The 17,968-nt window shown below is 34.7% G+C and overlaps 1 protein-coding gene across 1 annotated transcript in view; it reads right to left on the bottom strand.

The window, feature by feature from the left end:
* Positions 1-17,968, bottom strand: part of ARHGAP15 (Rho GTPase activating protein 15) — a 621,798-nt gene that overhangs the window by 477,129 nt on the left and 126,701 nt on the right. The window contains exon 6 of the mRNA XM_004285433.4: positions 14,696-14,785. Within this exon, the coding sequence (XP_004285481.1) occupies positions 14,696-14,785 (90 nt within the window). The remainder of the gene's footprint in view (positions 1-14,695; positions 14,786-17,968) is intronic.

The following is a 17,968-nucleotide window of genomic DNA, read 5'->3' as shown; positions in this document are numbered from 1 at the left end:
TGTGAAAATTCTGAGGACAAATAATAGCATTCTCTATGTGTATATTTTTCAAAATTAAAGCAATTGCTAGAATATTTAACTCCAAAATGCAAAGCAACATGGACTTCATGCTTTTTCCTAACTAATGGTTTTTAACATGAAGGTCATTTTCAACTTTTAGGAACAAATAAAAAATACCATTTGCAATGAAAATATGACAAATATAATTTTCTTAGGTCATTTGCAAGCTTTTCCATCAGCAGCACAGAAATCAAATTTCTTTTCTTTCTCCCAGAAACTCTTGAAGTGCCAAAACTTTTCAGCTATATTTAGATTTTCCAACTGTAGCTCTATGTGGTCTTATGTCTTACGGCTCAAATTTTGGGTTAGAACCTCTATAGTTGCTGGCCTAACAATGACCTGTGACAACCCTGGGTCCTGTTGATCCAGACCATTTAAAAAAATAGCATAAATATACAATAGTCTCTGATTTTTAAGAGGCCAAGAAAGATACTATCTTGAAGACTCTGAACATACTGTTCCATGAGCATTTGCTGTGATTTTTTCTCTTGTAACTTTTCAAGCCAAATTATGTTGCCTCCACCTAATGTTGCAAAAACTTTGGGTGAAAGCCCAAAGTGATTCTGAGGCTCTGGTATGGTTCTGTGTAACCTGGCATCTTTCCTGGAAGTTAACTTTGTTAGGCGGCTATTTCTATAAACAAACTGAGTAATAGAAAAGACACATGATGAGATGAAATGCTACTACCTGCATTTTCTCTACAACCCTGTAAGGAACTAGTGCTTGGTAGTTAATTATTAGAAGCTGACACCATGAACTGGGTTTCCACAACCTTTACAAAGGCCTTTTATACTGGCTGGATTTTACTTTCAAATATGTTATTTTTTTCTTCTAAAAATCACGCCATTGAATTTTCTTTGTAGGCATATTACTTGTATCAATTAGCTGTTGCTCTGTAACAAACTAGCCCCAAATTTAGTGGTTTAAAACAATAATCTTGCATTTGTTTACAATCAAGAATCTGGGTTGCTCTTAGATATTCTTGAACAGTGATATCATCACAAGTCCTGGACCTCCATGACAGGTGAGTCAGTACACTAGCCAGCAGGAGTATTTCTGGATGTCATTCACATATCAGCCTGGCTATCCATAACTTAGCAATGCCTGCAGCAAGCTCAGGCTATGGTGTAAGCTCTTTGACTCTTGAGTCATATGACTCAGAAAATTCAATGAGGAATTACAGTATAATGCTGCTGTGGAGTTTGTGGCAGTTCATAAAAAGAGCCTCACAATGAAGACACCCAGGGTTGTGGAGGAAGGCTTTGCTTCCTTCAGTAAAGAAATCCTCACCACCTAAAACATAGCTCCTGGCCTATTACTGGGTTAGAACAGACTGAGCACCTGATCACAAGACGTCAAGTGACTATGTGACTTCAGCTTCCCATGATGAGCCAGGCATTGTCAAATCCATTGAATAATAATATTGGACAACAATCCATGGATGGAAATGCTATATTTAGAATTTGGCCCAAGCAGGTCCAGAGGGCCTAAGTAAGTTACATGAACACATGGCTCAAAGCCCCATTATATCTGTCACTATTGGAGTAGTGCTTCTCCCTGAGCTTGCACCTATGGCCTCATGGAAGTTCCTAAAAGCCAACTGATGAAGGATGAAAAAACTCAAGCCCGATTCATGAATGGGTCAGCTCAGTATGTTGGTGAACACCAAAAATATGAACTGCAGCTGCACCATAGGCTGACCCTGGGGTGAGCCTGCAGGAAAGTGGTGAGGAGAAATATTCCCATGGGGAGAAATATAAGAAATAAACTTGACTTGTTCACTCTGTAGAGAGCAGGGCAGCCTGAGGTAAGCATATAGACTGATTTCTGGAAAGTGGAGAATGACTCTGCTTGTTGGTCAGAGGCCTGGAAGGAAACAGTCTGGAAGGCTGGAGATAAAGGAGTCAGTGGACTCATGGGAGTGGGCACAGGACATGCAAATCATTGTGTTTCATCTTCATGTGTTAATGTCTACCAGAGAGTAAGTACACCAGATGACTTAATCAGTTGAAGTCCTCTAACCTTTGTCTTTAGCCACTTGGAACTTGTATAATACACTCATGAATGGAGTGGCCCTAGTAGCAAAGATGGAAACTATGCACAGATGCCAAACCATGGCTCCCTCTAACCAAGGATGATATAACTCCTACCACTGCTGATTGCTCAGTCTTCCAGCAGCAGAAGCACAACTGAGTCCTTAAAAGAGACTAACCAGGTGCCTGATAGCAAATTCACTGTATCAGAGCCCTTCCTTTGAAAGTGGATCCCGGGATCCACTGTTCTTACTAAATAACATATTATTTGGTAGCAATCAACCTAATAGAATAATGGAATGACTTCTTAAAGTCTCAGTTAAGGTAATAGCTTAGGGATTAGACCGTGTTTGGTTAGGGTGTTGTATTGCAAGATGCAATATATATACTGAATCATTATCTGATATATGTTACAGTGTCCCCAACAGCTAGATTATATGAGTCTAAGGACCAAGAGGTAGAAGCAGGAGTAGCTCCTGTAGTAACCCATTTGCAGCATTGATGCTTTTGACTTTTGCAGCTTTGGCTCTGCTAGATTAAAAATTCTTGTTCTTGGGATGGGGGAGAAGTTTGCTTCTGGCAAGGATTAGTAATGGAATCACTGAACTTAAAGCTATAATCACTGCTATGTAACTATGGATACTCAAGCAGTGGACCAACAGACAAATAAAATAGCTGCTATAATCATGAGGATAACTGGCCCTATTATAATGAGAAGGTGAAGTTGCTTCTGTACAATGGGAGTTGGAGAAATGATTCAGGAACTGGGGAATTCACTGACATGTGTCTTGGTGTTTCTGTGCCTGGTGAGAGCAGTGAACTGTCAACTGCAGCAAACAGAGGCTGGCACTGTCAAAAAATTAAGGGCTCAAATCCGTCAGGTATGAAAGTTTGATTCACCTCATAAGGCAAACACAACAGACTAGTTGCAGTCCTGACTGAGGGTGAGGAAAATCTAGAATGAGTGGTACAAGAAGTAGATGATGAATAGCAAATATGACCTCAGACACAGTGGCAGTAAAGGAGTGTAACTTATACCACCACAACTTTTTTACTACCTCTTTTGAAGAAACTGAGGCCAGCCACCATCTTGGAATATTCAGAAATGGATTAAGGTTAACATGAGGTCCAAGTCAATTTGAGTATAGCAAGGAGTGAATTGCATCACATACTTCTTGTGTCCTGCCTCATATCCTCTTGGCTTTACCTGTGACTCTAGCTGTAGCTGGTGTAAACATTTCTGTGAGGGCTTCACATTCCTTTGTCCTGACTTCATCTTGCCTCAAGCATGCACCAGGTATCTTTCACTTTCTGTCACTGATATTCTCTAGTCTAAGGAGGAGGACACCTGAAAGAGCCTTCTTGGTGCACACACAGACACACACATACACACACATGTGCAGCCTAAAAGTCAAGAAGATTTAAAGATATTATCCCATCCGAGGTGACCCTAAACCAAAGGGATGAGAAGCTGATGAACAAATGCTTCATTCTGTTAATCCTTGGGTGAAAATTCTGACAAGCATCCTAGCCACTTTGACCCACTCAATAACGTTCCTTGTAGTGCCTTTTCCTCCTGTTTCACTCTTTCTAGTTCTGAATTCTTGCTTTCTGGGACACCTCGCAAATAAACTACTTGCTACAAAATTCCTAGTCTCTAACTTTGGTTTGAGGGGGAACCCTGCCTAAACCAGAGGGCATATATGGCAAATCTGTTTGCTTAAAGAGAATTCAAACCTAGCTTCCTATGAAAGGAATGGATCATTCCTCCACTGAGATACAGCTGTCACTGTCATAAAATTTAGCATAAACAAATACACCATTAAATGCCCTGCTATAAAATGTAACATCCAGCAATTACATACTAAAGGATTTAAGGTGACATCATTCATTATAGTATGTGAATGATTCTCCTGGCTAAATGGGAATTTAGTGTTAAGTAGCTGTAAAAGCTGCCAGAAAGCAAATGTTATTGAAACAAACATTAGCAACTTATGACTACAGCCTGGAGCGTCCTGACCATAGCTACCATCTCTATTACGGAGCCATTAGAAGCCACTATAGGGTTGTATCCAAGTTGAATAGGAAAATAATTTACTTGAAATTTTATACTTATAGGTGAAAGAGACTGGGGCATAATCATCATAGACTTTACTTTCTTTCTAAGGTTTTATTGTTGTTTTTCATATCCTCTTCCTAAATAGAGACAGGGGTAGGGGTAGGGGTAGGGGATTAAGCGATCTTCCCAGGGAAAACTAGCAATGTTCTTCCATGAGTCAAATTAAATATTTTGAGGGAGAAAACATTTTAAGTGGCAAAAGTAGGTACTTATCGAGGGTATTATCAAGTATGCATTCACAGAGTGAAAATCTTAACCAAGAATTTAAAAATAAAACCCACAGTCTTACTTTAAAAACAGGCATTTACAAATTTTTTTGCAAAGATAATATGCATTTGATATTATGATTCTCCCAAGTTAGTGCAATGGCCTTTTGTTATCTGACTTTTACTAAATTATAAGGTGGTTTAAAGATGTAGGCAAATAGCTGGTAGAAACTGAGTATTAACTATTAAATATCATCCCTGAGAATTCAGGACTGAACTTCAACTTTCCTCCTGGGGTAATTTTAACTCATTACCTCCTATAATCTTTAAAGACTTGTGATCTATATAAGTATACACTTTAAGGATCAGGATTTTCATTACATACAATGAGACATTCTACAGTTATTAGAAACAAAACATACACTGAAGTTGCCAAGATAACCCTACTGCTTCTGATTAAGAATGTGTTAATTCACTGATGCTTAAGAACCATCAAAATTTCTTAAATTACATTTTAACTATTATATTTTTGATAAAAAGTGCAGCATGAGCTGAGTATTTGTCATTTAACTTGTAAATCCATGAAGAAAGATGACTTCGTAAGTCTCTGAGTCATTAGCAATTAATCAGATTTCTTCAATATAACAATTGAATGACTGGGAAGAAATCTTGAATTTTATGAAGCCCTACACATTTCTCTCTTTTGACGCTGTAAATTATGTTATTTCCAAAATCAAGCTCAGTAAGTGGTAACTTAAAAAAAATTCATGCTTAGATCCAAAAGAGGGATTACAACATCTCACATATATTCTTATTTAAGCAATATAGTATATCTTTAGATTCAATAAATCTTCCTAATATTTGACTACATATTTATTTTCTAACAGAAATGAGTGTTGATAAAATTCATCAGTCAATAACAGCCAAGAATAACTTCCTTAGATAAGTCATGGAAAATATACTTTCATGTTCAGGACAAAAATTACACAAGTGTGTCATTGCCTCCCCTGAATCCTCCATTCTATGACAGGACAGAGAGAAAGGACTGCCATCAGATGAATACATCTAGGGCCATGGGATTTCAGGTTTAAGCTTAACAACATAAATAGAGACCTCCTTTGAATACTTCTCCAGAGCACCCAGCCAAATCAAATCAGCAAAGTCAGTGTTGAAATGCCAACTAGCCACCAGATGGCAGCAATGCTTTTATGAATAATGCGGCATTATGTGCAGTCCATCTAAGATTTCCTATGTTAATAATAGAACAATCCTTACTTTAGCAAAAGGACAGATTTGTTCGTAATGAGGCCAGCTATTTTTTTCATGTCACTAGTTATATTTTGTGGGATCTATTTGCTTTCTAGAATTTGGGCCCCCCGAAAATATTTATTTTCTTACACATTAAACATTAAATTGTTGTTGAATTTCATTTTGATATCGTGGTAGAAAATGTCTGTGGCTTGAAACAAATATTTTCCTTTCTGATGGACAAATAACATCTGCGGTTGTAAATGTTCCAGTGTAGCTGTCAAAAGAGAAGGGTTTCACATAATTTCCTGCCACCCTCATCAGTCATCCTACACATCAAAAGAGTGTGTTCATAACCTCCCTCCCCACGAATTGATTTCAAATCTATCACAGATCTCAAATATCAGAAGCTTCTCCTCTACTTGATCATGGGTGTGAGAATTTTGAAAAATGAAGCACTGTTTAAATTCAAGTTTTAAAAAAAATCCCTAAAAACTATCAAGGTCTATATTACTCAGGAAGGGAATCCTCAATATCAATGTTTCTTTCCCTTTTTGGGCTGTTTGCAGCATTTGTTAACTTCTCCACTGTAAATTTTTTTTGGTTTGCACATGTTCACCAAGGAAGTCAGACTTAGAATTTCTCCCAGTGCTGGAAATAAAATGTTAGGCAAAGTGGTGGGATGAAGGCCAAGGATCTAATAGCTCTCTACTAAAAAGAAATTCATCTAAAGCCTCCAAGTGAATGTGCCTCCCTTGGTCAAATCACCTCATACTGATCTGTTATCTGAAAAGAGTTTAAACAGCTTCCTTCCTGATCCTTCCCCACCATCAGGCATTTCATTTCATCGTTTCTCTTAGATCATTTCTCAACATTCTGTCAAGATAAAAAAACAGCCTCCTCTCCTTTTCAAATACCGAGAATCCTTAACTGTCCTGCAGTGTTTACAGCCTTGCTCTTGAATATTTATTTTCTACTAAATTTTTAGTAACATATTTAACTCATATATTGAGAGGCTGCATAGATTCTATAAGTGGCCTCTCCAGTTCTGTATGAATGCTGGCATTTTCCTTTAATTTTAAACTTATTTTTTTTCTTGTGTACATTTCATACCTTTGTTATGGATGCTTGCTTTGTTGTTTTCTTATACTGCTTTAAACACTGCTTTGAGGTTTTGCTCACCACTGCCCAGATTTTTCCCTGCTCAGTGACTTGTGGCATATAAATGCTGTGAATATATATTTTTTTCTCTTGCTTTCAGGTCCAGCCTCATTACCTTATGTTTCTAAAAACTGAATGGCATCAACTATATCTCTGCCAGTGATCCTATATTATCCAAAACCACTCAATTTTATTTCACCCTGTGTCATCCTCATGGACAAGCTATAAAATGTCATACCATTTATTGGCCCCATCTATTATTTACCAGCTTTAGGGATTAAATCGTTCCTTTTTCTAGAAAAAGCCTGTTTACTATTAAAAGAAATCATATTCATCATGAAATAAACACAGTTGTTCTCCTTTAAAATATAAAATAAGAATTTTGAAAGAGAGATGAAAAAGGAATAAATTGGTTTGAATGTTGTCTTGCTAGCATCAGTGTAATATCTTTTGTACTTTACAAGAGGAAAATTACAAATGGAAAAACCATAACACTTGATGATTCTACTTTGATGCCATGAAATCCCCCATTGGCAGTGGTGGCTTTTGCTCAGGTGGGTGTTATGAAGGCCCAGGTTTGATCCCACATAACTCAGCTAGCCTCACTCTGGTTCCGCAGACATGGGGAAATGCACTGTTAGCCCATGTATGGCTCAGTGACCAACACACCAGTTCTACCAAAACATCAAGAAATAGAGTGTGTTCCATAAGAGGAGAGGATTTACATCATGATGTCAATAAATGAAGAATGGCATGTTGCATTTAGCCTGGTGTCAAACTAAAATCCAGAATTTATTCCAAATGGACAACTCTTATCTTTGAGCACACGGAGCCAGCTATTCCAGAAGGCGATGTGAAGTGAGCTAACCAGTGACATAAGCCCATTAGGTAACACACATCCATTCTTCTGCTAAAATATTAGAAGTAAAAGAAGACAAGTTGACATTTTCTCTTTTTTTCTTTATATTTTTAATTTTGATTAATTTTATTTTGGAACCTTAAAATCTTGGTTCTCTTGGCTAATTTGGGACTAAAAGGTACTAGTATGGCTATTGTCAATCTTTACTGTCATCCAGTAGCATTCTGCTTTGATGATAGTTTAAAAACAAATGAAGACAGTAAGGTAGAAGACAGTGAGGTAGCATTGTGTCCTTTGGTAGTTAGTATAATAAAGAAGCTGTGCAAATGAGACCATATCCTCACAGACTACCATGCTTCATGGAATCACCAGGCAACATAAGCTTGCTATTGTTTTATTTGATAATACACCCAAGGTATCAGTATCTTAATTCTATACTTGAGATTATACCTGTTTTTTTACAGAGATCTTTATTACTTCTCAAAAGTTGAACCAGAAAAAAGACAGTGGTTTCCAAGTAACGTGGTCTGAACAAACAGGCATGTTCTTCATTTGAGGGGTGTACTTGCCATCCAAGGACTTGTTTCTGTTTCTCTTTTCATCAGTCAGGCTAACATGCTCTTTGGGTCTCACCTTAGATTTCTGCAATCAATTTTAATTCCTGTCTCCAGGCTCTCTCCTTTGCAGTAAGTCTTATATACACCCTTAACATTAATATTCCTAAATCAAATCCCCAATTATAAAAAATTATATCATTCCATTCATCAAAATTCTTCTGTGAAATCCCACTGGTAAAAATGAAGCCAAAATCATCAAAATAATATCCCTTCCCCTTCAATCAGAAAAAAAGTGTTGTCCTGATATCTAAGTAGGGGAATAAAAAGAGTTACTGTTGTCTCTCATTTGGGGGCATAGTAGCTGCACTTGTCTCTAAGTTCCCTTTTGCAAGATGCTCTCAATAGCTTGGTAGAGGCTTTCAGGGCAAAATGCTTTTCTTAAAGTGTTTACTGGGATATGACATTAATTAAATAACTTGTATTGATTAGATATTACATTAATTATACTATTTACTTATAGACTAGGATATTAAAAATAATTTCAGTAATGTTTGAGGACACATATCCTTAGACAATGAATGAACAGATTTTCAATGGTATATTTAATCTTAGTCTCTTGGTTAAGTTCATAAGGTAGTACAGAGAGTACAGAGACCCTGAATTGCATTTCACAGAGGCATACCTCTCCTACCCATTTTCTTCCAAAATCCACATCTGGAATTGTTCTCAAAGTACTGTGAGATGATGTGGTTAGAAGATGAATACAACCCCATCTTATTTATGTTAAAAATCAGTCCTCTGGAGTTGCTTTCAAATACAGGGCTGTTTCACTTTAACCTTAACACAGATGGGAGGCAGGTGAGTTAAAGGCTTCTCTCTTATTTCTTTGCTGTGAAAAACTGTAAGCTGGAGGAGGGATCCTACCCTGGGTTCTACATAAAGTTACAACTGACATCGCCAAAACTGGAACACACGTCCCCAGACTCTTGTGCTCTCTCCACTGAACCTTCTGAATGATGGATGAATATCTAATAAGTAGATAAAATGATTGGGGACAAGAAAAAACTAAAAAACCAACTGTATTAGACATTAATGCTGCTCTTATTCTGGTTTATTTTTAATGCCATGCCTTTTAAGATACTGTGAGTAATTCTCCAAAGTGAAACCAGCTTTACTCGAAATCTAGTGCATATATGAATGTGAAGAATCATCCTTTTGCATTTAGTCTAACTACAAGCATTGAAAAATGAAAGAGAAAATTGATAAAAGCTCAGATTTATTTTAAACCATCACTTTTAACAGAAGGAAATGGATAAAAGCAAAATACCAGTAGTTTTCCTTTTGGCTTAAAATGACATTTTCCAAGATGTTATTAAATTATCTTCGCATTAATAAACTTAAGTAGTACTTAAAGATTTTAAGCTAAGACATATTCAGATCAGGAAGAGCTATCAAATTATGTTTAAATGTAAAGCATATCCATGGAAAATATTACATGAATATGTTTAATATACATTATAGTCAGAAGACTCCATCCAAAGTCAGAAAAGAAATACAACTAATGATAAATCTATTCCGAGATTTACTTTTAGGGACAGAATTGGCTTCCTTGAGGTATTTTTATATGTTAAAAATGAGCCCGTGTAATGCAAAAAAAAAAAAAAAAAAAAAAAAAACTCAAATCCAAGAAATTTGGCCATGGTTTTTGTTGAGGTTATAAATTGGTTGGTGAGAGGAAAAAAAATAAACTTTCATCTTCTTGAGTCATTTAATTTTTTTCTGCCTTTAAGGCAGGCAATTGATACAGTTCTAATCAACCATAATTCATTAATAGTAGAATTATCTTATTTAAATCACGTAATCTGTAGATGAGCCTGCTGCATGTTCATGGGTGAAATTTTTTGAAAATTTTATTTGAAAGGAAACTCAGAAAAACTGAGGCCTAGTCACCGTCTGGCTCTGAGAAAAGGTTTAATTATTTCAAATGAGTAATCAACTACTGTTGTAATGAAAATGACCAAGAAAACAGATAGTATTTTTCTTATTCTTAACCCCCATTTTAAAAAGTGACTAGAGATGACACTCCAGAAATCATCTTGGAATATAGAGCCTATATTGTGGACACAATTTCTTGAAATTTTTTTATGACAATGAATTTCTTTTCTTTTTTTTTTTTTTAACTGAAACAATGCAATTTTAGCCTTAGCAGTAACCACTGAATTGGTTAAAAGGTTTCCAGTCTTCTGGTTTAAAAATGCAGTATGGGACATAGTCTCTATCTTCGTATATTCTTTGAGGAGGCAAAACTAATTTACATGACAGGAGTAAAGAATATTTTAGTGCTAAATTAAAAGGCATGGAATTAATTACAGTGCTTGGGACCATCATATATTTAATAAGAGGGCAGTTTCTTGGAGGCTGGGAATGTTTTAGAGGTGTGTCATCTATTTATTTGATAGCCATATCATGAACTCCTTTTCCCCAGACTTTCAAAAATGTTTAGCTCAGAGAGCCTTATGTTCAAAGGAAGGAAGGAAACCTGAGTGAAACTTTTCCTTCAATTTTGAAACAAAAAGATAGTACATGTTTAAAAATTACTGATTGTTATAAATTATTTTACAACCATTTTCTCAACTGGACTTCTATTGAAAAGCTTTGTAAATGCCTGACGTATCCATGAGGAAAGAGAAGGTGACAGAAGCACTGCTTATGTTACAGATGCTGCCTGACAATACTGCCATCCTTTCACATGGTTTTATTTAGTTATTACAAGTATCTCTCTGTAAATGACATTTAGGATTATTTAAGATTATGTTGTAATCCTTTTAATCCTCAGTGCTTTAAATTTCAGGCTAAACACCAAAGAGCAAACTAGCACTTAGCAGAAATGCTTAAAACATGTGATTTGAACATAAATCTTTTTATTCACTCTTTCCCTGATGAAGACCTAGGGTTGCTCTTAACTAAGAAAACTCGTACCACATTTCATTACAATTTACTCGGTTGCTAAATGCTTTCTCAAGCTACATCAAACTTGTGATGGTCCTTGACAATTATGCTAAATGCAGAATTGAACAAAAGTTAGCAGCAATGAACATTTACTAGTTTAACTTAGAGTGTGTATGACCTTTATAATAAATACAATATGTCTTTCAGTGTTGGTAGCGTATGTGTGTGGAAAGGACCATTCTATTTCTTAACGTCAAGCTATTACATGTGGGTATATACGTTGACACATACATCATATATGCATACATGTATGTACATTTATACTTTAAACACATATTATGACTTGTCTATGTCTACTTTACATATATATATTATAGAAGTTGCTAAATATCTTTAATATATGATTTATTATTAAAGCTACTTATGTCAAAAACTGCTCTAAAATAGGTAGATGTTCTTGAACTCAGCCAGTGAGCATCATTCTGAATTACTGAGAATAGATGAATACAAAACCTAATTAATTAATGCTGGCACAGTTATGTTACTATGTACCAATCAAATAAGATTGAATCTACATCAAGAGTTTAATAAGACTTTGACTATAAAGAAAATTTGACTTTTAATGCAAAAAGAAAATGAACTCAAATGTCCAAATGACATATACAAAGGAAACAAATGAAATCCTTCCATTTTTTTGTGTCATAATGTTTGCTTCTGAGTCTTTCAAGCATATCTCAGGCACATGTTTGTTTGTTTTCCTCTTCATTTTAAGTTCAACTTCTCTAGAGACATTGTAATTATGTGGCATATAACTGCTAATCCATCAACTTTTTAAAGACAGATTTCAAATTTTAAATTATTTCTAATTTTGCTTTTCCTTGATTTTTCTTGAACCAAAAATCTCAATAGTCGTTTGCTATCTGTAATCTATAATTCATAGACTGAGATTGAACACCATGCCTAATTCAAACTTGGTATTCTAAAGCTATTTCTGATGTAGCATATCGGCTAAAACTGTGATGGTCTTTTTCACTGAGGAAGAAATACTTCATTATCCTGTAGGTAATGAAACCCTTGAACACACACACTCAGATACCCAACAATGCCTTAATACCATGTTTTTGAGATATAATCATGTTTATTCTGATCATTTGAGAATTATTCCAGCTAATGTACCTAATCAAATATTGATGCAGGTCATCTAGAGCTAGCTCTCTGACAAATCCTGCCCGATGCTTTTTTGTTAACAGAACTATAAAAGCTATCTATATTGTTCCTCTTGAAACGCTTACTTTCACTATGGATACGTATTAGTCAATTTTACCTAAGCTCATATGTTTAGATGATGAAAAGATTTCAGCATGACAAGAAAACCACATGATTCACCCCAAAAAGAATGAAGCAGGAAATTAAACCTGAATCTTTCTTTAGTTTTATTATTTGCAACATCCTTATCATCACCTCTTGTTTCTCTAAACTAAAGGGTACAAGACAAAAAAAGATAAACTGGATGTAAGAAAACTGAAGTCCCATGAACTGCTCAGGTATCTTACAAACAAAGCTAACTGGCAAGATTTTCACCTCCAAAAAGCTACCAAAAGTGAGAATAGTTTTAATATCTTTGAAAGTACCTACATTAAGAAATAAGAAAAATGAGTAAAATATTATAACAGAGGCAGTCACACCCCGAAAAGGTTAGGATGATAACATATTATCAATGTATTGGTTTAAATATACATCTATGAATATTATATTCACAGCTATGTAGAATTATACTTAAATATTTTCTTCCATATTCGCAGCCCTGTACACATCATATATATTTGATTATCATCCTCATTTGTGATCTAACTTAACTCTTCATAAGGTTAACAGAAGGAACTGAAAAAGTCTTCCTTAGTTCAACTCCGAGGGTTTCCACTATTCAAGAATTATGTCAGTGTCAAATTTTAATGTCTTTATTTTTGTTTTGTTTTGTTTTTTATAATGTCTTTATTTTATAACATTGATGATTAGGTTGCTAAACTCACAATACATAATAAAACTAAACCACTTAGCTCACCCTACCCTGTTCAGAACTAGCCATACTGATTATCTAGGTTGTCACAGAGGCTAGGATTATAGCCCCTAAATTTTCTTATTTATAGCAGAATAAAAAAAAAAAAAGCAAGAGATTGGGAGACAGAGTATATCACTGATCTAAAATTCCTCACTTTAAAAAAAAATTTAATTTTACTTCTTGATTCTGTAAGTTCACCTTCTAATCACTTTGGGCTTTAGTCCTTTGATTTCTTGGCAAGTATGTTTAGTTTTATTTCTTTTTTTTGGTTTTCTTCTTTCCTTCCTTTCTTTCTTTCTTCCTCATTTTTGGTTAAAAAGAAAAAGAAAAACAAAAAAACCTCTACCATATAAAAATGAATACCTAAATAGAATTCAACTATAATCAGAAAAATAAGTTATTCCATAATATGTTAAAAGTGTTTTTTCATGTTGTTTTGTTTTGTTTTTTTAATTAACATAAGTCCAAATTATTTGGCTAGAACTCATTGAGCATTTGGAAAATGCAAAAACAAACTGAAAATCAGTTTTTTCGTCCCAGTGAGAGTTCAGATAAGAAATGTCACCTACCTATACTTCTATAAGACTGAATACATTAATTTTAGTGATACATTTAAGAACAGAATTGACTTTTCTTCAAGGGCTAAAATGGTCTCAGAAGACATTTGATACAATAATTATGATAATCTAGTTCCTACTAAATGATATAAATTCTAAAATATACTATAAAGTTATTGGTTACTTTGGAGATATAAAAGTAAATTAAATGTCATGTAAATATAGAAAAAGATCAACTTCCATAATCTGAAGTTATTAATTACCAAAGGGATTTCAGTAACATCATATGTGAAATATTAAGTTTTCCCATTTCCTTTCTTTCAAGGATTTCATCTGGTGCTTTCCATTCAAAGGAACATGATTGAAATTATTAATCACAGTTATTTTTTTCCAAAAAATTAAATTATACAATATGAAAAATCCAATTTTTGTAACTGTTCAGCTCTCTCCATCCCCCAAGTTACACTGGTAAATATAATTTATGACTGGAAAGCAGGAATGGCAATGAATGCAAATAGTTTATCATAATTAGCAAATCTTACTTTGTTTACATCTGAAAGTCCTACATTAAATCTATTTAAGCCAAGCATTCTAGGTTTGAACCACAAACAGCTATCAAACACACTGCAAAATTCAATGACTTTCGGGTATATAATTAATCACCACACAACATATATTTTGTGTTTAGATAGCAAGCAGTCACCAGGGAAAAACAACAAAACAACCAAAATTCAACAAGGAAGAGAAGCCAGGTTTTTCACAATGACCTCTACACAACTAGTTCATGCACATGAAAACATCGTAACAAGGTAGTCTTGTTTTGATTACCCAACTGAGCTCAGATTTAGAAGGAATAGGAATAATTTGAATCTATGTAGCATTCTTACCTGAAAGACATTCTTTCTGCTTGATTTTTCTTTGGCCCATTCGATATATGCCCCACACAAATCCACACTTTCTGGTTTGTGCCCAGTTTTCTGCAAACGAAAATGCAATAAGAATAAAAAGCATACAACACTGGAGATGCATGTCAGAAAAAATAAAGCTTTATTGACTTAGCAGCTATATATTTATGGTATAAAGACTTTCTTATCTTTTTTCCAGTTTCAAATAGATATCCTCACCATCATGTTCATTGCAGCATTATGTACAATAGCCAAAACATGGAAATGACCTGTGTCCATCAATCCATCAATGGATGAATGGATAAACAAAATGTTTTATATAATGTTTTATATTATGTGTGTGTGTGTGTGTGTGTGTGTGTGTATATATATATATATACACACACACACACACGTAAGTTAGACAGGAGACAAATTCTGCATGATTTCACTTTTATGTGGAATCTAAAGTATAATTCATAGAAACAGGCTGGTTACCAGGCACTGGGGTAATTGGAAGATATTTGTCAAAGGGTACAGACTTTCAGTTTCAAGATGAATAAGTTCTGGGGATCGAATATACAGCATGGTGACTATAGTTAACACTTTACTGTATACTTGAAAATTGCTAAGAGAGTAGATCTTAAATGTTAGAACCACACAAAAAGGTAACTATGTGAGGTGATGAATGTTACTAACTAACCTTAGTGTGGTAATCATTTCACAGTATATCTGTATATCAAATCACCACATTTCATGCCTTAAACTTACACATTATTAATTGTCAATTATATCTCAATAGAGCTGAAAAAAGAAAAAACAAATTTAATAAATATTAAGTGCCAACTATATGCCTTTTAGAAATTCATTTTTTAGACTTTAAGTCTATACACATAAGTATAATGTGTATTTGTATTTAGTAAATTTAATTTAGATCAAATAGATTATGGTGTGTGCCTCCTTTCACACAATACAATGTGTATGTTAGTGAAAAGCTGTTTTTACTTCAGTAATTCATAATAATCAGTTAATAGGAATATCCTCTGTATTTGCCTCTTCATATTTTTATTTAGTTCAAGTGAATCACACTTACATAACTTTAAATTTGCAAAACTCCAAACATTAAACAAAAACTTACCTGCTTGGGAGATTTTTTTACTATTTTTAAAGAAAGTTAAGCCACATTTCAAAGACTCCAACTATTTTCATATGTTCTGAGCTACTCTAGGTTTTCCTATAGAGAAATTCAGTTTCCTCAAGCCATTTTCAATAGAATACTTTAAAATTTTAGTGTAAAAAGCTTATAATATATTTAGACAATGTTAACAGTATGAACTTTAGGTTAAAGCATAAAATTATGGAAAAATGGCAAAACTTTTATAAGAAATCTGTCCACAATTGTTGCCTCAGAGCCACTATGTTCTATCGGTTTAAAAGAAATAAATTATTTTTCAGAAGAAGCCAGAAATATGGGGGTTTTTAATAGTAAATTGTGAGATTTTTTGATTTTTGGCAACTCAATAAAAATTTTTTTGGAAACATTATACAGGCCAAGCATAACTTTCCTTCAGGATAAATTCGGCTGGCAAGATGGCAATTGATAGCATAGCTTTCCTTGGTTATTTGGTAGTAATCTCAGGAAAAACTAATCAAGATGAGCATGGCTCTTATGGATGCTTCAGATACTGAAATATTTTTACTGTTTTCCCATAATCTGCCACCCAGGTCATCACGGCTGTGGAAAATCTCAAGGCACAATAATAATGTTCATTGTTGAGTGATTTATGACATAGAAAAATTAAGAAAAACCTGCTTCTACAGTTAATTGAATTATGGGACACTCAGAACCAATAAACATATATAACAAAAAAGATTATCTCTCCCACGTAATGCAGTCAGGAAAAAAAGATGGAATATGATTTTATATAAGAAGCACTTTTTATGGGCCAAACACTTCTTATGTGTTTTATGGCTATCAATTCTTTTAATTCTTATAATACCTGTATGAAGTAGGTATTATTATTTTTTTAAATAAATTTATTTATTTATTTTTGGCTGCGTTGGGTCTTTGTTGCTGTGTGTGGGCTTTCTCTAGTTGTGGTGAGCAGGGGCTATTCTTTGTTGCGGTGTGTGGGCTTCTCATGGCAGTGGCTTCTCTTGCTGCGGAGCACAGGCTCTAGGGGCATGGGCTTCAGTAGTTGTGGCATGTGGGCTCAGTAATTGTGGCTCACAGGCTTTAGAGCGCAGGCTCAGTAGTTGTGGCGCACGGGCTTAGTTGCCCCGCTGCATGTGGGATCTTCCTGGACCAGGGCTCAAACCCATGTCCCCTGCACTGGCAGGTAGGTTCTTAACCACTGCGCTACCACGGAAGCCCAGTAGGTATTATTATTATTACCATGTTACAGGTAAGAGAATATGCCAGAATGGTTAGGTAAGCTTTCCCAAGGTAACATAGGTAAAAAAGGAGGTGCCAGGATTTAAATGCTAGCAGTGCCCCTCCAGAGTCTGTTTTTAACCACTATGTAGTCCTTAAAAATTGAATATACACTATGATCATATTCATGCTAAAACATGAAATATTTTGGGAAAAGATATGCTTTTCTTACTAGACTAGTACAGACATATTGATCTTGTTTCTGTCCTTCTCTGTTGAACTTGATCTTCCCATTGGGCCTTTACACCACCTGTTTACCTGGAATACCTCCCAATCTTCACATGGCTGACTCCTTCTTCTCCATCATGTCTCAGCTGAATGTCACCTTGTCAGAGGTCTTCTCTCTGACTGTCTTATATAAAATCATGGCATTCCAGGACTCCTGATTACTCTCTACCTATTTATTTTAATTTCACCGCAGCCTTCCTCCTAACCGAAATTTATATATATATATATATATATACACATATATATATATATATATATATATATATATATATATATATATATATATAGTTTTATATGCTGACTGTTTTTCTCCCACTGGAATTTAACTCCCTGAGCTGGGACCTTGTTTGCCTTTTCCTCCACTATTTTTCCAATGTATGGAACAGTGCTGGTACATAGTTGTTGTTCAATGAATATTTGCTAAATTTGTGCATGAAGGAAAATACTAAAATGCAACTAGCATTTGTGCTTTGGAAGGAAGGTTTGGGCATCTTAAAATTCCTAACTTTATAACAAGCAAGATTTGTATCTGGTCTAATGGTTAAGCAGTCTTTGCTTTGTGATTTGGCAAAATGTAAACAGTTTAATGGACTCATATGTGGACTGAACATAGG

This window comes from Orcinus orca, chromosome 7, assembly GCF_937001465.1.
Source record: "Orcinus orca chromosome 7, mOrcOrc1.1, whole genome shotgun sequence".
Taxonomy (NCBI): domain Eukaryota; kingdom Metazoa; phylum Chordata; class Mammalia; order Artiodactyla; family Delphinidae; genus Orcinus; species Orcinus orca.
Note: the sequence above shows the minus strand (reverse complement) of the source record. Positions and strands in the feature narration are given on the sequence as shown.